This window comes from Dendropsophus ebraccatus, chromosome 11 (genome assembly GCF_027789765.1).
Source record: "Dendropsophus ebraccatus isolate aDenEbr1 chromosome 11, aDenEbr1.pat, whole genome shotgun sequence".
Classification (NCBI taxonomy): Eukaryota; Metazoa; Chordata; class Amphibia; order Anura; family Hylidae; genus Dendropsophus; species Dendropsophus ebraccatus.
The window spans coordinates 61101002-61120574 of NC_091464.1; the positions used below are offsets into that span (position 1 = coordinate 61101002).

Sequence of the window (19573 nt, forward strand, 5' to 3'; positions counted from 1 at the left end):
ACTATTTTACTATAAAGTGGACAACCCCTTTAAGTATTCATTAGTTAAAAAGGTAAGATGTGACTATTTCATGCCATGGCAACAAAATCACACGAAATATGGGTGGTCTTTGTTATGCAAACCAAATTCCAAACAAAAGTTTAAAGAGAATGTCCAGTTAAAGAAAAAACAAAACCGTAAAGTGACTGTACCACCAGGCCCAGGCTGAAGCACTGGAGGCGGGCCGACAAACCCTTAGTGGGAGGAAACCCTAGACCCTCTATCATAGGGTTCCATTGATACTAATGGAGTCACGTCGAGGAGGGGCTGGGATTTCTTCCCACTAAGGGTGGGTTGGCCTGCCTCCAGTGCTTCTGCCTGGGCCTGGTGGTACAGTCACTTAAAGTTTAGCTTTCCATCTCAATTTTCATATCTATTTCACACAGAATTCAAGATCTCATCATTCAAGAGAAAAAAATTTTTTTTTTTTTTTTTTTTTTTTTTTTTTTACTGGATGTACCTGTGTCCTGGTGATGTGATGGACACACAGGGGCGGGGCTCCTTACAGTTACAGTGCAGCTATCAGAGCTGTGTCCTGGTTATGTGATGGACACACAGGTGCAATGCTAGTTAGGGTGGCATTACATAATTACAATTATCATTCGAAAAATCGTTAGTGTAATAGACAATGATTTAACAATCAACGAGAAATAGTTGGTTGTTTGATAGAATTTTGACCTATTTTTATTGTTTGCAAATTGTTCGCATGTAAAAAGACGTTCAGTCGTTCGCCATAGCGAGGAACACAGTAGCGCAGCAGGACGACCGCAAGAACGATCATAAGTAACAGTCATCGTTCCCTGTAATTGGGTGAACAATTTCAGGTCGTTCGCTATAGCGGTCATTTGAGATAGTTTATTGTTAAAAAACTGCTTTGTGGAATAGTACCCTTACAGTTACAGTGCATCCATCAGAGCCCTGCACCTGTGTGTCCATCACATGACCAGGACAGATTTCCAGTAAAAGTAAATAATGTAGGTTCTTATAGAACCATTTCACCAATAACTACTAATTGATCCCTGCAAATGACCAAACTATGACCGGTCTCTGGTTTCTTCATATCCAGGACCACTCCTCTAATCTAGAGTGGACTTTTTGGTTTGTTTTTCGGTCAAATCTTCTGTTTCTCTGAAAGTGTCACCATTAATATATTAGTAGCATACAGAGACTAGAACGCAGAGTGCATCAAAAGATACACTTCCTAATGTTCTCTCTGAGTTCCTCAGCCAAGTAATAAAACGGATACCTAAACATCAAGCGGCATGGAAACTGAAAGTGGTGGAAGGCAGCATAGCACATGATAGTTAAAGTGGTTATCCGGGTAACAAAACCATATTCTAAACGATCCCCAATACCTTCCCAATACCACCCTATGTCTAATATACATGTATAACCTATCTTGCACCCTTTCCCTGTGTTTCTCATTCTTATGCACTCTGGATGTCTAAAACCCTCTACTCTATGTCCACTCTGACCACACTCAGCTCCCTCTTCCCCCACTCTTTGTAATCACAGGACATGTGATCTCTGCTCTGAAGGCCGGGTTAGCTGTCTATTGACTTGGTAACTCGACCCCAAAAGACAATCTGCATCATCATTTCCATGCACCTGTGCTGCTTCCATTGAATTAAATGTGTCCCTGAGCCTAATGGTGTGTTTACACTAAACGATTATTGTTCGAATTTTCGCAATAATGATCACATTTGAGTGATAATCGGCGACGAGCGAGAAATTGCTTATTGTGATCTTTCAACATGTTCTCAAATCATTGGTCGTTTGCTAAAAATTAGCAGATCGCTTTGTGTAAACGGTCTTTCACAGATTCACCCTGTGTGCGAGATGGGCTTAAGCGATCTTAAAACGATTGCAATAACAAATTTTTAAATGATTTTTCACTTCGTCTAAACGCTGATTTTAAAAGCCAAATTGTTGCTTCAAAAATAGTTAAACAATCGATTGGGTGAATTATCGCTATGTGTAAACGTAGCATTAGTTTCTGTAATATGAAAAGGTATAGTTCTATCTCTGCTTGCGGTCAGTGAATGCAGGCATGCGTACCTGTCTGTGTCACAGCTCTGCATATTGTAAGTGTTAGATACGTAACAAAAATATGGCCATAAAGTTTTTGTTGGTTGTTCTGGTATTTTGGTAGAGTGACACCTAGGGGTGCAGAATTATATTGTGCCACAAACACTATTTTTAGGTTACTAATTCCCACTACTGTGAGCATTTTTGTGTATATATATATTGTAAGTGTTATAGATGTTCTTAGAGTCTGGATGGAACTAGAATGTTTTCATTCACAATCAGCAAGCAGAGATCTAAACCTACACTACCCCCCCACCCCCAGTAAACAGATGCCCGTTATACAGCACATAGCTACACCTTGCATGGTCAGCTCTGCTACATGAGCTAGTATGGAATACATACTGGGGTGATGTAATGTAAAATTTGTATTAAAAAAAACAGTCCTGTGTTTACTGCACATAAGTAATGACAGCAGTGGGCAGAAAAGAAAGCTAAGGGGGCGTGTACCCAAACGGACCAATTACAGAAATGCATGATGGGAAATGTAGTTTCCTAACTTGCTTATAGATCGGCTTTTGGAAAAAACTTGTAAGTCAAGAACGGCAGCAGCTAGAAAGACAGGAGACGGCGCAAAATACTCAGGGGCTTGGTGAATTATTTCACTCTAGGTGGATAATCCTTTTAACACTGACAAAGGTGAGGGGAAGAGAAGTGAGGTAGAGGAGCATTAGGGGGTCATATACACGTCCGTACACAGACTGTATTCTGCAGACTGGACCCAGAAGCTCCCAGTATCATGATTAATTATGGCAGGAGCTCCTAAGCAGTTTAAAAGTTTGCGCTGTTCTCTTAATCAGCTAGATGATACAATCCTGGAATAATCAATTGAAGTCTTTTTAAAAAGGATCAATGAGAGATCTGCCAGTCCCATGCTCTGATCAGTGGTCCCATCCACTGCTGCGATACACAGCATCCAAACTCTACTCTGTGCCTCCACAAACTCTCTATAAGTATCCGATACCAATTATATAAAGGAACACTGATCATATAGCTTCCAGAGTTATAAAATCCAAATTTCTAATCAACATAAGTTAATGATAATATTCTCATTCAAAGACAGACAGCCATTGATAGGTAATCCTGCCAGTCATCTCTAATGTGACCCATAGTGTTATGGTCTAAAAGGTAGATGCAGTGACAATGCCCTAATACACCAATAGACGCAGAGAGTGAGCAGCAGGCGCACGGCCCTCACACTCACACCGACACACTGCACTCACATCACTTACCAGACACATGATATTTGCAGTCACATGTGAGACAGCGCGCTCTGCCCAACAATTGGGCTATATATAGCAGTGCTATTCCCGTTTTAGCTATTTCTGTGCGACTCACAACAGCGTGAAGACACAGAAGCGTGAACACTCACTTATTTTTACTAACTCCAGGTTCACATACATAAACAGACGCTGCAAAAGTTTCACAGCTTCCACCACCCATCTACCTGCGGCCTATAAGGGAACACAATGTAAAGGCTCCACAGCTTCCAGCGCATGTCTAGAAAGCATCCATCTACCTGCGGCCTATAAGGGAACACAATGTAAAGGCTCCACAGCTTCCAGTGCATGTCAATATAGCGTCCATCTACCTGCGGCCTATAAGGGAACACAATGAAAAGGCTCCACAGCTTCCAGTACATGTCTATATAGCATCCATCTACCTGCGGCCTATGAGGAAACACAATGTGAAGGCTCCACAGCTTTCAGTGCATGTCTATATAGCATCCATCTACCTGCGGCCTATAAGGAAATACAATGTGAAGGCTCCACAGCTTCCAGCACATGCTTATATAGCAGCGCTTCTCAAACTTTTTCTACTGGAGCCTCACCCAACAGACCAAGGCAATGCCTGGGCCTCACCAGAATGAGCAAGAGGATGCCTGGGCCGCACCATCTGTGATGAAAGTCCAAAAGCTGAAAATATTGCTAGGGCTGCCTTTCACCCGTTTCCCAAGCTCTATACACTAATAAATCAAGTACAAAGTAAGTTAATAATGTTGCTAAAATGGAGATTTTTGCCAACAGCAAAAGGACTGTGCAGATCATAGTTACTTTGAAAAAACTGGCTCCCCAGCTGGGCCTCACCAACAACTAGGGGCCGCCTCACAGTTTGAGAAGCACTGTTATATAGCGTCCATCTACCTGCGGCCTATAAGGGAACACAATGTAAAGGCTCCACAGCTTCCAGCACATGCTTATATAGCATCCATCTACCTGCGGCCTATAAGGGAACACAATGTAAAGGCTCCACAGCTTCCAGCACATGCTTATATAGCATCCATCTACCTGCGGCCTATAAGGGAACACAATGAAAAGGCTCCACAGCTTCCAGTGCATGTCTATATAGCATCCATCTACCTGCGGCCTATAAGGGAACACAATGAAAAGGCTCCACAGCTTCCAGTGCATGTCTATATAGCATCCATCTACCTGCGGCCTATAACGGAACACAATGAAAAGGCTCCACAGCTTCCAGCACATGCTTATATAGCATCCATCTACCTGCGGCCTATAAGGGAACACAATGAAAAGGCTCCACAGCTTCCAGTGCATGCCTATATAGCATCCATCTACCTGCGGCCTATAAGGGAACACAATGAAAAGGCTCCACAGCTTTCAGTGCATGCCTATATAGCATTCATCTACCTGCGGTCTAAGGGTACAAACCCACACACCGTATTCACAGCAGATACGCAGCAAAAACGCAGCAAAAACGCAGCAGATTTGAAGCAGATTTGGTGGTGCAGATTTGATGCTGTGTCCAGTTATTTAGATCTAATCTGCTGCGTATTTGTTGCGTGTTTGTTGCGCGTTTGTTGCGTATTTGCTGCGTATCGCAGCAGTAAATAAGCTGCGTATATGGTGTGTGGGTTTATACCCTCAAAGGGAACACAATGAAAAGGCTCCACAGCTTCCAGTGCATGCCTATATAGCATCCATCTACCTGCGGCCTATAACGGAACACAATGAAAAGGCTCCAAAGCTTCCAGTGCATGCCTATATAGCATCCATCTACCTGCGGCCTATAAGGGAACACAATGAAAAGGCTCCAAAGCTTCCAGTGCATGTCTATATAGCATCCATCTACCTGCGGCCTATAAGGGAATACAATGAAAAGGCTCCACAGCTTCCAGCGCATGTCTATATAGCATCCATCTACCTGCGGCCTATAACGGAACACAATGAAAAGGCTCCACAGCTTCCAGCACATGCTTATATAGCATCCATCTACCTGCGGCCTATAAGGGAACACAATGAAAAGGCTCCACAGCTTTCAGTGCATGTCTATATAGCATTTATCTACCTGCGGTCTAAAAGGGAACACAATGAAAAGGCTCCACAGCTTCCAGTGCATGCCTATATAGCATCCATCTACCTGCGGCCTATAACGGAACACAATGAAAAGGCTCCAAAGCTTCCAGTGCATGCCTATATAGCATCCATCTACCTGCGGCCTATAAGGGAACACAATGAAAAGGCTCCACAGCTTTCAGTGCATGTCTATATAGCATCCATCTACCTGCGGCCTATAAGGGAATACAATGAAAAGGCTCCACAGCTTCCAGCGCACGCTTATGTAGAATTCATCTACCTGTGACTTTTTAGGGAACACAACGTAAACGCTTCACATGACCCACTGAAACCAGACAGACTCCTTAGGTTGTATTAACAACGGTGGAAAACCACTGTGGGAATCCTTATATACAATGACGAAACAACTAGTGATGTCACGATACCATCATTTTGAGATAAATACCGATACAATCTTTTTTATTCTGATACTCAATTCCATTTCAATACTTAATAAAGTTTGAAAAAAGCGCTTAAAATACAATTATAACGACTGTGGGTATGATGACCCCATGTACCACATTTTTAGTTATGTGACTTTCTAATCACTTTTTTTGCTACATTTTATAGTTTGGACAATTACCTATTACTTTTTTTTTTTTTTTTTTTTTTTTTAACAAAAGGGAAAAGCGGAGATTATTAGAACTTTTATTCAGATTTTTTTAAAATTGTCATCTGCCTCATAGGGGTTTTCGCCTTTCCCTGGATCTACACAGTAGGTTTTCCCTAGGTTGAACCTGATGGACTCTTATCTTGTCTTGTCAGCGGGTCTTGGTGGGGGGGGATGGTTAAATGACTGCTGCCCGGGCAGCAGTCATTAGCAGTGGGGGGCGCTCCATATGCAGCAGATCCCTGCTGTATATGGAGCGCCTCTGGAGGGGGTAATGCTGCTGTCAGGAGGGGGTAACGCCGCTGTCAGTTGGGACAGCGGCATCTACACTGTAAATAGCCGGCACAAGCGATCACTTTGAATTTGGCGCCGCGGGAGTGGACAGTGCACGGGCAGCAGAGCTGAGACTAGGGGGCGGCAGACAAAGAACATGGCTGGCGCTCAACTAGCTGCCGGCCATGTTCTCTGCACTATACTTTATGTTAAGCTGCACTATTATGCAGCTTAACATAAAGTATTGGTACCGAACAGTTTTTCTGCTTTTAATATCGATAGTAGTATCGATATTTTGGTGCATCACTAGTAACAACAGATTTACAGGTAAAGGGCAGAAAAAAACAGAACAGATCATATGGGACACATGCAACCCTGATGTGCACTTAAGGGAAGTAATATAAATGAGGCTCATATACAAAGTCAGTTTCTATCTATAGCAACCAGTTATCTAGAAGGAAAACAGGTATTGGAGTTCTCTAGAAATGCAGTTATGGGCTCATGTATAGCAGCAGCTCTTGCTATGATTAATAAAAATAAATAAATAAATACACACACGCACACAGAGTGGTACCTTGGATTACAAACATAATTTGTTTCGGGACCATGCTAGTAAAAAATCATTGAAATGCAGGTAAATTGTTACACACCCCAAAAATAATGTTTAACATTCCGAACAGGTAAAAAAACAAATGAAACAAACATTTAGAAATGAAACAAACATTTAGAAAGCTGGATATGTCATATTAAAAGTTACTGTACAGTATAGCAACCAGCATGAGAATGAAAAACAGCAGCAGTTTGTAGATACAAGAAGGTGCTGTAGTTCCCCATAGTGCAGTAGTGTAGTACAACAGGCTAGAATAGAGAAGCAGGGCTGCTGTCAGAGGTCTGTGTAGTCAAATGACAGCAAGGGGAGGGGTGTGTGTTCCGCATGGACCAATCAGGAAGTGAGAATCACAGAGCTGTGCAGGAGGACAGTGACAGAAACTTTTCTATACAGCAGTGTGTATGGCTGAGTGTGAGTGCAGGCAGATTATAGCAACAGTGTGTATATCTGAGTGTAAGTGTGGGCACATTATAGCAGCAGTGCCTATAGCTGAGTGTAAGTGCAGGCACTTCATAGCAGGAAGAGAGGGGATGGGAAACACAGATGACAGAGACTGCAGGAAGGAATGAGCAGGGTATAGGGTGAGCACAGTACAGCAGCACACTCTGTCCAGGGAGAGAGGGGTTACAGCTATGTCAAGATTACCTACACAGTCCTGTCTCCTGATGTAAGCTCCAGCCTGAAGTGGACCTGCTATGATTTGGAAGGTGAGGGAGACTTCCTGGGTCAGACTACAGTGCTGTAGACCATGCCCTTCCCCCACTCCCCCTTGCACACAGTACAGGGAGCTCTTAAACTAAGATACAAATTTACAATTCTTCCTGCAAAATGCTCTTAATTTAAGTTACCCTAAGGGTACAAATACACTTGCCGGATCCGCAGCGACTCCCCTCACTGCGTATTTGCAGCGAGACTCGCTGCGGATCCCGGCCCTATACCTTCAATGCCAGACAAACTCGCAGCAGGGATGTACATCCCTTCTGCAAGTTTGTCCGCAGCCCACCCCATTAACCCCATGCCGGCTGGACACTATACATTACCGGGTCCCTGCTCATGCTTGCTTCGGCGGTTCCCGGTCCGTCCCGCCCGGTCAATCAGTGCGCTGCCCTGCCGCGTGTCCCTATACTGTCTGCTCTAATTCTGTCAATGTAGAAACACACTCCCATCTGGTAACACCCAGCATTTATACTAACACACCAGGTATATAACACAGAGCTATCAGAAAAGATGGGCAAGAAGTGTTATGGTGGCCTATTAGGGTGTGTACACACTGAGTAAAATCGGCGGAATTACGCCTGCGTCAGTATCCCACAGTATCTCTATGGGAGGGCTTTGGTGCCTTCGATCACGCCACTCTCCACCTAAAGAATTGACATGTAAATTCTTTGACTCAAGAGCAACGCACAAGGAGGTGCGCAAAACCCCCTATAGAGATGCTGTGGGACACTGGCAGGCGGAAGTCCGCAGATTTTACTCGAATGTACCCTAATACGGAAAGCGGTCATTGTCCCCCCAACCTGTGACTTTAAGCAGTGTGTAAGATGTATATGCAGCAGGAGCAGAAACCCCTGTTACCACATTTAGAGTGATCCATTGACCCACCACCCCCAAACAGATGATTGTCATTGTTTCTATCATTCTCTAAATGTCCTTTGTGGGATGCTGTATGTAATGCCAGAAGGTGACGGGTGCAGAAGGGAATTCAGGACAGTGAAGATGGCCTTGCCTCCTGTCACCAAGCCTAGGGGCGTGAATGACAACATTCAGTTCAGGGGCATCCACGCAGCTGTATCTCGGGTCATGTTAGGACTGAATATCAGTTATGGATGGGGGAAAAAAAGGGTGAGGGGGTATATTCTCTTTGGGATCCATTCTAGTTTGGAATGCATGGACCAAAAGTAAAGCAATGTGGTGACAACACAGCCAAAGCTTCTTTGCACGGCTATTTTAATATTGGACCTCAATGGAGCAAGCAGTTGATTTAGCAAAAGACTTGCAGTACTTACAGTACGACTAACACGGGCAAAAAAATTATTCTACAAAGTATTTTTTAGTTTATATATAACACACACACACACACATACATTCATTAAAGAAGTATTCCAGTGAAACATAACTTTGCATATGTTACTGCCCAATGTGAGACTAACAATTCTTCCATAGTTATCTATGCAGTCTCTTTCCCCCAGTTCTGAGCTGCTGCTTTCTGCTGAAGACACAAAAAACTGTGTGTGAGCTTTTCTGTCCATCTCCCCCCCCCCCTCCCTGGCAGGCTTTATCGGCAACTTCTTTGTAGCTTCTTTGCAATGCCCTGAGGAATAATCTGAAGTCAAGTTGCTGATTAACTCACTGTGATTATTCCTCCCCACATTACAAAGTTGCTACTGATAGGTTGCAGATAGGAGCCATAATTGAGAAAAGATTGCACAGATGTGTGTGTCTTCAGCAGAAAGAAGCAGCTGAGGACTGGGGGAAGGAGACAGAATACATAACAAGTATGGGAGGAATTGTTAGTTTCACCATGGGAAACAACATATTAAAAGTTATGTTTGAGTGGGATACTAATATATATTATATATTATATTTTATCTATATCTATACGCACACAGCGGTACCTTGGTTTAAGAGTAACTTGGATTAAGAGCGTTTTGGTTTAAGAGCTCACAGTTTTTCAAAATTGTAACTTGGTTTAAGAGCTCACTGTATGGGGTGGAAGTGGGAGCGGGGGAGGGGCGTGGTCTGCATAGCGGTGTCTACAGCCCTGTACTCTGACCCAATAAGTCTCCCTCACTTTCCAAATCATAGCAGATCCACTTCAGGCTGGGGCTTACATCAGGGGACAGGACTGTGGAGGTAATCTCTCCATAGCTGTAACCCCTCTCTCCCCGGACAGAGAGCGCTGCATGTATGTGCCCACATCTGCCCTGCTCATTCCTTCATGCTCCCTGCAGTCTCTGTCAGCCCTTGTGTTTCCCATCCTCGCTATTATAGAGATCTGCAGTTCCATCCTGTATCTACAAACAGCTGATGTTTTTTTAGGTTTATGTTCTTACTATACATTATACTCCACATGCTGATAGTATACTGTAAAGTAATTTATAATGTGACATATCCAGCTGTTTCTAAATCTGTGTTTCATTTCTTTTACATGTTATTCAGAGTAATACCTTATTTTTGGGGTGTAGAACCAATTGTCTACATATCAGTGATTTCTTATGGGAAGTTTTGCTTTGGTTCATGAGTGGATTTAGACTACAAGCACGGTCATGGAATGAATTATGCTTGTAATCCAAGTCACCACTGTGTGTGTGTGTGTGTGTGAGATTAATAACCAAAGCAAGTTTTCCCATAAAAAATCAGTGATATGCAGACAATTGGTTCCACACCCCAAAAACAGGGCTGTGGAGTCGGTAAGTCGCAGCTCCGACTCCAACTCAGACTCCTGAATTTTATCAGGACCGACTCAGACTCCTGCTCCTTCATAAATGGCCAGTCATATACCAGGGGATTTATCTATCACACTGGCTCAGCAGCTTCTCCCCAATGTTCTACATGATCCTGGGGCGACTTCTGAGGGAATAAAGGAATACTGTATATAAAGCAGATTCTGCTCTGTGTGTGCAGTGGATGCAGCCAGTCTCCAGCCTCCATGTCCTGAACAACTCACAACTAGACTAGATGGAGCAGGTGATCTTTTCCTGCTGACAGTCTTCTATGTTTCTAACTAACATTCACCATACACAAAGAAACACTGCCAACAATGCCAGATATCTGTAATATAGAGGTCTGCCATAGTGATATAGAGAGGGGTCACACATAGTGATATAGAGAGGGGTCACACAGTGATATAGAGAGGGGTCACACAGTGATATAGAGAGGGGTCACACAGTGATATAGAGAGGGGTCACACAGTGATATAGAGAGGGGTCACACAGTGATATAGAGAGGGGTCACACAGTGATATAGAGAGGGGTCACACAGTGATATAGAGAGGGGTCACACAGTGATATAGAGAGGGGTCACACAGTGATATAGAGAGGGGTCACACAGTGATATAGAGAGGGGTCACACAGTGATATAGAGAGGGGTCACACAGTGATATAGAGAGGGGTCACACAGTGATATAGAGAGGGGTCACACATAGTGATATAGAGAGGGGTCACACAGTGATATAGAGAGGGGTCACACATAGTGATATAGAGAGGGGTCACACATAGTGATATAGAGAGGGGTCACACATAGTGATATAGAGAGGGGTCACACATAGTGATATAGAGAGAAGTCACACAGTGATATAGAGAGAAGTCACACAGTGATATAGAGAGAAGTCACACAGTGATATAGAAGGTCACTGTGGGGGCACGCAATAGCACATACACACACAGCCTACTGCAGCCATTGCATACAGACACCCATATAGCCTGCTGCAGCCATAGCGCACACACACAGCTTGCTGCAGCCATAGCGCACACCACACACACACACACCTTGCTGCCGCTATGGGACACATACACACAGCCTGCTGCAGCCATAGCACACATACATACACACACACACACACACACACAGCCTGCTGCAGTTATAGCACACACATATACACACACAGCTGCAGCCATGGAACACTAAAGAAAAACACACAATCTTCTCCCAGAGAGAAAACACCACACTGAGGGCAGAGGTTACTGCTACACTACTTATGTCTAGTGCTCCTCCTCCACCTCTATATTACACAGGATATCTTCATATTACACTGATACTTATATAGTTATCCAGCATCCAGGAAGAGACCAGCACAGCTCTCCCCCCACACAATGGATTCTTCCAGCTCAGAAACAAACTGCCAAATAGTGACCGTCAACTTTACCCCGACCACCCTTATCTAATAGGGCCAGTGTCCTATTAGAATGTTGCTCATATTATATATTCATGAGTAAAACTTGTAAAATTCCGACTCCAACTCAGACTCCAGCCAAAACTAGCTCCGACTCAGACTCCACAGTCATGCCCAAAAATAATGATTATTCTGAACAACATGTAAAACAGATGAAACAAACATTCAGAAACAGCTGAATCTGTGATATTATAGGTTACTGTACAGTAATGGAGAGGATGGGAAACACAAGGGCTGACAGACTGTAGGGAGCATGAAGGAATGAGCAGGGCAGATGTGGGCACATACATGCAGTGCTCTCTGTCCGGGGAGAGAGGGGTTAAAGCTATGGAGAGATTACCTCCACAGTCCTGTCCCCTGATGTAAGCCCCAGCCTGAGGGGGTTCTGCCTTGATTTGGAAGGTGAGGGAGACTTCTTGGGTCAGAGTACAGTGCTGTAGACCCCACTATGCAGGCCATGCCCCTCCCCCACTCACCCTCCCACCCAGTACAGGGAGCTCTTAAACCACCAAGTCACAATTTTGAAAAACTGTGAGCTCTTAAACCCAGGTACCACTGTGTGTATGTATATATATATATTATATATTAGTTTCAAGCATTTAGGTTCTCGACCACGGATGCTTTATTAGGGTACAACAGAACATTGCAGGTGCGTTCCACTAAAGGAGCTACTTTAGTAGAATGTACCTACAATTTTGTTCTGTTGTACCCTATGGCAAGTTCGCATTGGTGACTTTCAAGATGTAACGATGTTGCACTAGATGTGCATTACCTGACAGTCTCCCTCTGATCTTGGCGTTATTGTTAACCAAGCTGACGCTGAGTTTTGTGGAACGTTTATACTCCCGCCAAGTAGGTTTACTTCATGGTAGTTCCTCCAAAGCTTTGCAGAGCTAATATTGACACAGCAATAACCAAACAACAACATAAAAGCGATACACAGCATGCTGTCACAACCTGATCTGGTAGCTGAATAAGCATGTTTCTACTCATCCGAATCACACCGGCTACAGACATGTGCCATCTACTTGGCCAACCTAAATATTGTTAGCATCCCAGACAATGGCCTCATTTTATTACTGCCCCTCTTGTTACTTATAGGAAGACCACATCTATGGCCTCAGATTACCTTTGACAAGGCGACAATAAAAGAGTTGCACCACTAGGCCCCATAAATATGACTCCAGTTGGTCAGTCCTTGAGACATTGTAGGACACCCTTTATAGGTTGTCCTACTACCATCATCATTCTCATACAACATAAATAACAAAGTGGTAGAAGTATGACATTTGTGAAACTGAAATTGTTCGCAGCTACATGACATACAGGAGAAACAGATTTCACTGCTCACATTTCCAAATTTGCCAGTCAAAATTGAAGATGAAGTTCCATGCGTGACAGATGTAGCGGGTGGGAGGGAGCTCGCCACAGACACACATTCACATTGGTGTAAAAACCAACAGATTAAGAACATGAACGCAGCCAAGAAACATTAACCTGTTATGTATTTCACTGCAGGAGCTCAGACACAAGGCAACACTCACTGCAGCATGGATTTTCACTTTACATGGCCAACACTACCGAGCCATGGGCTACACAATGCAGAGATCCATGATACTAACCCAGAAGACATTTCAGGTCTGCGAACCACTTTCAGAAGGACCCACAAACTATTACTATCCACAAACTAGACCAACAACTATTAATACATTAAATCTCCACCTTTCAAGAAATTTCTTCCAGATTTCTTATACCATTTACTGTTACAGAGTTAAGATATGTAAAACATTCTAGACACCAGTAGCCACCACTAGGGGGAGCTTACTGCATACTAAACGCTGATCACCATACAAGCACAGCATGCAGTAACCTTCCTCCTGTCTATGCAGGGAAGTATCAGCGAAAAAAACACTGACGTATCTAATCACGTACAGGTATCAAAGTCAAGGAATCACTCTGGATAAAACTTCATTTTAACCTTCGGTTAGATTCTTAGATGCGTCTGACACCCTTCGAACTTGTACAGTTCCTGCTTTTCAATAGAAGCTTAAAAGTGACTGTACCACCAGGCCCTGGCTGAAGCACTGGAGGCGGGCCGACTCACCCTTAGTGGGAAGAAACCCCAGCCCCTCCATGATGTGACTCCATTAGAATCAATGGAACCCTATAATAGAGGGGCTGGGGTTTCCTCCCACTAAGGGTGGGTCGGCCCGCCTCCAGTGCTTCAGCCTGGGCCTGGTGGTACAGTCACTTTAAGAATGGGAGGACAAATGTCCAACTCCGGGAACAAGTACACTTAAAGGGGTTATCCAGTGTTACAAAAACATGGCAACTTTCTTCCAGGGACAGCACCACTCTTGTCTCCAGCTTGGGCAGAGTTTTGCTGCTTGGTTCCATTGAAGTGAATGGAGCTTAATTGCAAATTGCACCTGAACTGGAGACAAGAGTCGTGTTGTCTCTGAAAGAAAGTAGCCATGTTTTTGTAGCACTGGATAACCCCATTAAAGGGGTTATCAAGCGCTACAAAAACATGACCACTTTTCCCCCTACTGTTGTCTCCAGTTCAGGTGTGGTTTGCAATTAAGCTCCATTTTCTTCAATGGAGTTTCAAAACTTTACCCAAACTGGAGACAACAGTAGGGGGAAAGTGGCCATGTTTTTGTAGCACTGGATAACCCCTTTAACACCAATAAATGGAATGGACACCGACTAAGCTGCTCATACCTAGAACTGTGAAAGGAAACTATCAGAAAGAAGAACCAATGCCGTCCATACAAAGTAGATAGCCATTGTCAAATCTCTCTCTCTATGCCCCCCATACAAACTCAATCAAGTGTTTTGAATGAAGATGGTGGGGGTGGGGCAGCCCACCAAACACTGCTCAGTTGGGAGGACACCATGAACATTATATCTTACCTAATGTGTATGCCCAGCATAACTCTATACACAATCTACAGGCCCCGGCCCTTCACAATTGGTACTGTGAAAAGGATTTTTAGCAAGCACCAAGCACACAAGTAATAAAGAACATAGAGATAATTTTTCTTAATGCATAACGTGCAGCCCAAAAATGTACAGTATGAGCCAGCAATGAAGAGTCATGCTCCGATAACCACAGCAGAGGTGAACAGGACAACCACCCGCTCAGCATTATAATCCATTATGCACATCTTGTATCCATCGGACACTTGTCACACCAGGTATGTCCCCAAGCATGGGAAACACAGAACCCATAGGCCTGTGTGCTTACCTGTATGCATCGTCTTCTTTCAAGTCTCATATCCTGTGAATGGAGGGGAGAGTCCAGCAGCAAACCGCAACACTGGAAAAGAGCAAAGTACTGGATTAGATACACTTTTACCTACACACGATCGGTATAGATGAGCGAATCTATAGCAGGAACGAAGCGTTTCGTTCCTACCGGCATTCCGCTCATCAGGCTGCGGGCTTTGAAGTCTGCTCTGCTCCCTGCCACTCCTCCCCAGGTGCTGGAAAAAGATGGATCCAGTCATGGAAAACTGGGAGAAGTTTCCCAGGACTAGATTAATCTTTTCCCAGCATCTGAGGAAAAGCGTCAGGAAGCGGACTTCAATGCCCTGATGAGCAGAATGCTGATAGCAACAAAGTGCTTTGCTTCTGCTGTAGATTTGCTAATCTCTAACTATAAGCACAAGAGAAGTAATGTAATATATGTACACAGTGACCCCACCAGCAGAATAGTGAGTGCAGCTCTGGAGTATAATACAGGATGTAACTCAGGATCAGTACAGGATAAGTAATGTAATGTATATACACAGTGACCCCACCAGAAGAACAGTGAGTCCAGCTCTGCAGTATAATACAGGATGTAACTCAGGATCAGTACAGGATAAGTAATGTATGTACACAGTGACCCCACCAGCAGAATAGTGAGTGCAGCTCTGGGGTATTATACAGGATGTAACTCAGGATCAGTACAGGATAAGTAATGTAATGTATATACACAGTGACCCCACCAGCAGAACAGTGCGTGCAGCTCTGCAGTATAATACAGGATGTAACTCAGGATCAGTACAGGATAAGTAATGTATGTACACAGTGACCCCACCAGCAGAACAGTGAGTGCAGCTCTGCAGTATAATACAGAATGTAACTCAGGATCAGTACAGGATAAGTAATGTAATGTATGTACACTGTGTCCCCACCCGCAGAATAGCGAGCGCAGCTCTGGAGTAAAATACAGGATCAGTCCAGGATCAGCAATGTAGTATATGTACATATTCATACATGCAACATCACTGCCAGCAAAATAAAAAATGTATAGCTAAAGTAGAAGCTATACCCTAATATCATATTTACAATGCTACTCTACTTCTTATGCAGGTAACTTCTATATGTCATCTGTAAAGCAGTGTTTATTGTAAAGGAAGATGGAACTGTACACAGATATACTTCCTTGCTAAGGAAAAAAGTAGAATTGCAAGTTGCATTGGATCACCTACAATGACATTATGCATGCGTGCAAGGACGGCAACCAAACAAATGAATGTACTTTCCATGAACTTGATAAACATACAAATCATTTTGCTTTGTCAATTTCAATTTGTTTGAATCATACAGTTCACAGAGCTACATGGGCTGCCCACCGGCTGAAGCTGTCCTCTTGGCTCACATGTAGCACACAGTGATATAACTCCACTCATACGATCAGCAGAGGATCAGATATCGCACCTCCGGATAACACTGGCCCATAGCACAGATTATAAGAGGAGGAGATGTATACAAACCTATGCACGATCACTCAAATACATATGCACAAGGTGTCATACTCACAGCCCTCCAGCTGTTGCAAAACTACAACTCTCACCATGCCTGAACAGCCAAAGCTAAAGCATTGCCTGTTGAGAGAATGATGGGAATTGTAGTTTTGCAATAACTGAGGACTGAGAGTTAGCACCCCTGGGTTAATTCATAAATCAGCCATAATTACATTAGAGCAAAGGAAAGCAACCCAGGAGCCGACACGTGGCCCATTAAAGTGGAAATCCAGCCAAAGAAGAGAATTTAAGGGGTTAAAAAAAAAAAATATATAGCAAAATGCAACTGTAAGAAAGGTTCAGAACGGAGGAGTAATCATATGAGCAGTGAGAACCAAAACTAAGCAATGCAGCGTGGGGGATGGGAAGCAGAATGGCTGCACTGGTGCGCCGACATACAGCTCAGTATTACTGTATCACAGCATCCATAGGCGTCTGCAACCTAGCTTTCCTAGATGGGAGAATAGTGAATGCAGAGTGTATGAGTCTAGGAATACTTGCTGGAGTGATGGCCCAGACATTCACTGATCATGGGCTTCTATGCAAAATTAATGCCAAGCCAACACATGTATGTCATACAGGCTACAATGAAATCGCAGGCACACACTGAATCGCTGGAGTTGTAGCTGGCGGTGTACCTCCAGAATATTCCAGTCATGTTATGTCACCAGTGCAGGGGCATTCCTAGCCTTCAGCACCTCACCCAAACCCATTTACCAACCATTTTAAAAGAACGGCACAAGGGACAAGACCTGATCCGGCTGCACTTGTCGGCGACCCCCCTGACTGCAGTATAGCAGACCTTCAGAGCTGTGACTAGGGATTAGTAATGGGTTACCTGCTCACCGACTGGATTTTTCTATCTCATGTTTACAATGGTCAGAATGAGTCGGTAGGTGACCACACCACCAATTAAATATATGGGGAATGAGTCCAGTGAGTTCCTACTCTATGGTTACTATCACCAACCACAGGAATGAAGGGGCGGCAGTGCGTTTACTATAGGGAATAGTGGGGGTCTCAGACAGCTTGTTTCCTCAGTCAGAAATATAACATAAAAACCACTGACAGAAGAAGTGAATGACATGGATGGAATCAGGGACAATACATTAGGAAAAAAGACCAGTCCCTTCCTGGAGTTGATGTTGGAAGCAGTAAAAAGGGCAAATCTAAATGATCTGAGAGACTGTGACCAGGGCCGAATAGTGATGTGTAGAGACTGGGGCAGAGAATCTCCAGAGCGTCCAGTCTTGTGTGGTGCTCCCAGTATATAGTAGTTAGCACCAACCAAAAGTGTCCAAGAAAGGACAACCAGGGACAGGGTCATGGGAGCAAAAGGCTTATTGGTGTATATGGGAGAAAGCTAGCCTCTGTGGTCCGATTCCTCTTTGGAGCTGCTGTAGAGCAAACTGCTGAAAAGTCCCTGTTGTCTAAGTATGGGACACATCAGTCGTCTAAGAAAGAAATCACCAAGGACTGTTGTAATAAAGCCGCAAAAGTGACAGACTTCCAGCTGCCCATACACCTCATGGACTCCCTGCCCCACCATCAGGCATGCAGGGGTGTAGAGAAATCTAGGAACTTTGTCAAGATGTCTTTACAGCAGGGATGAGAAACCTGTGGCCCTCCAGTTGTTGGCAAAAGATTTGTCCATCCAGGCACGACTAGGTTTGTTGTTTTGCAACAGCTGGAGGTTTTTCACCATCGCGTTAAGGGTCCATTCACACATACCTTTTTGCAATCCACTATATACCATAGTAAATCTGCTATACAGAGTTTCTGTACCAAAGTAAAGGAACGTATTTATAATCTGCTGAATGTGAATATAGCCTAGTGTAATACACATTGCAGCCTAAAAGCAGCTCAAAGTGTCAGTTCAGGACATCAGACCCAGGGGTTCAGGCAGGGATGCACCCATACTGGTGTAGAGAGTCACCAGCCTTATGATGCGTTTACTCAGACAGATTTATCTGACAGATTACTGAAGCCCAATCCGCGGCCAGTGACTGGCTGAACGGCCTTTCCGCTCAGACAGGCCGCTCTGAAGCTGGAGTGCGCGGGGAGAAGCAGAACGCAAGAGGAGCCTTGCAGCATGGATAGTTAATTTATAGTGTTTAAGCAAGGGCTGCAAGGACATGGGTAATGATGTCCATGCAGCCCTTGTTTAACGATTATCAGGCCGTGTAATAGACCCTGTAAACGAGCGCCGATCTAGCGGATCGGCGCTGGTTTACAGTTATTATCGGGCCTCCATCAGCCCGTGTAATAGGACCCTTAGGCCTGGTTCACACTGTGCAGTAGTTTGGTGCATTTTGAAGGTCATGATAAAAAGTAAAAGTTAGAGGCGGCAAGGTTCACCTATTAGAAGTACAGCACTTGCGAAAATACCTGCAGTATTTCCCTCTGACCTTCAAAATGTATTGTGTGAATCTGGCCCTAAGGTCTGATGCATCCCCAGCACCGGCGTAGCTCAGACCAATATGTGCCTATATATGTACACACACTGTATATTACATGTTTACACACCTGCACCTGTACCTCTAATATGAGGGTCTTTTACTGGCAATTAACCAGCCGCTACTGAGCTACAATCCTCCACCATGCCCTGCCGCCCCCTGACTCGCACAGCGCAGTGGGGCTTGTAATTCCACGACACCTGGAGAGCCACAGGCTGCCGGATCTGTTATAAGGCATTATAATAAAATGTACATATGTCTATAGACTTCTCTCCAAACACACACAGCAGGTGTAGGAGGAAATCAAGAGTCCCACAGATTGGCTGGCGCACAGGAGAATGGCTGCATACGGGTGATGAATAGTCTATGAATCATCACTCGTCTCCCTCCAATAGGTGACCTATATAAGAGACGCAACACTTCAAATGCACAGAATCACAAACGCTGCTCAGACGGATCT

General features: G+C 44.1%; 1 protein-coding gene across 1 annotated transcript in view; it reads right to left on the minus strand.

The window, feature by feature from the left end:
• The window catches only part of DYRK1A (dual specificity tyrosine phosphorylation regulated kinase 1A), a 70550-nt gene that overhangs the window by 26101 nt on the left and 24876 nt on the right, over positions 1-19573 (minus strand). Inside the window, exon 2 of the mRNA XM_069944657.1 lies at positions 15112-15183. Coding sequence (XP_069800758.1) covers positions 15112-15121 — 10 coding nt within the window. The 5' untranslated portion in view covers positions 15122-15183. The remainder of the gene's footprint in view (positions 1-15111; positions 15184-19573) is intronic.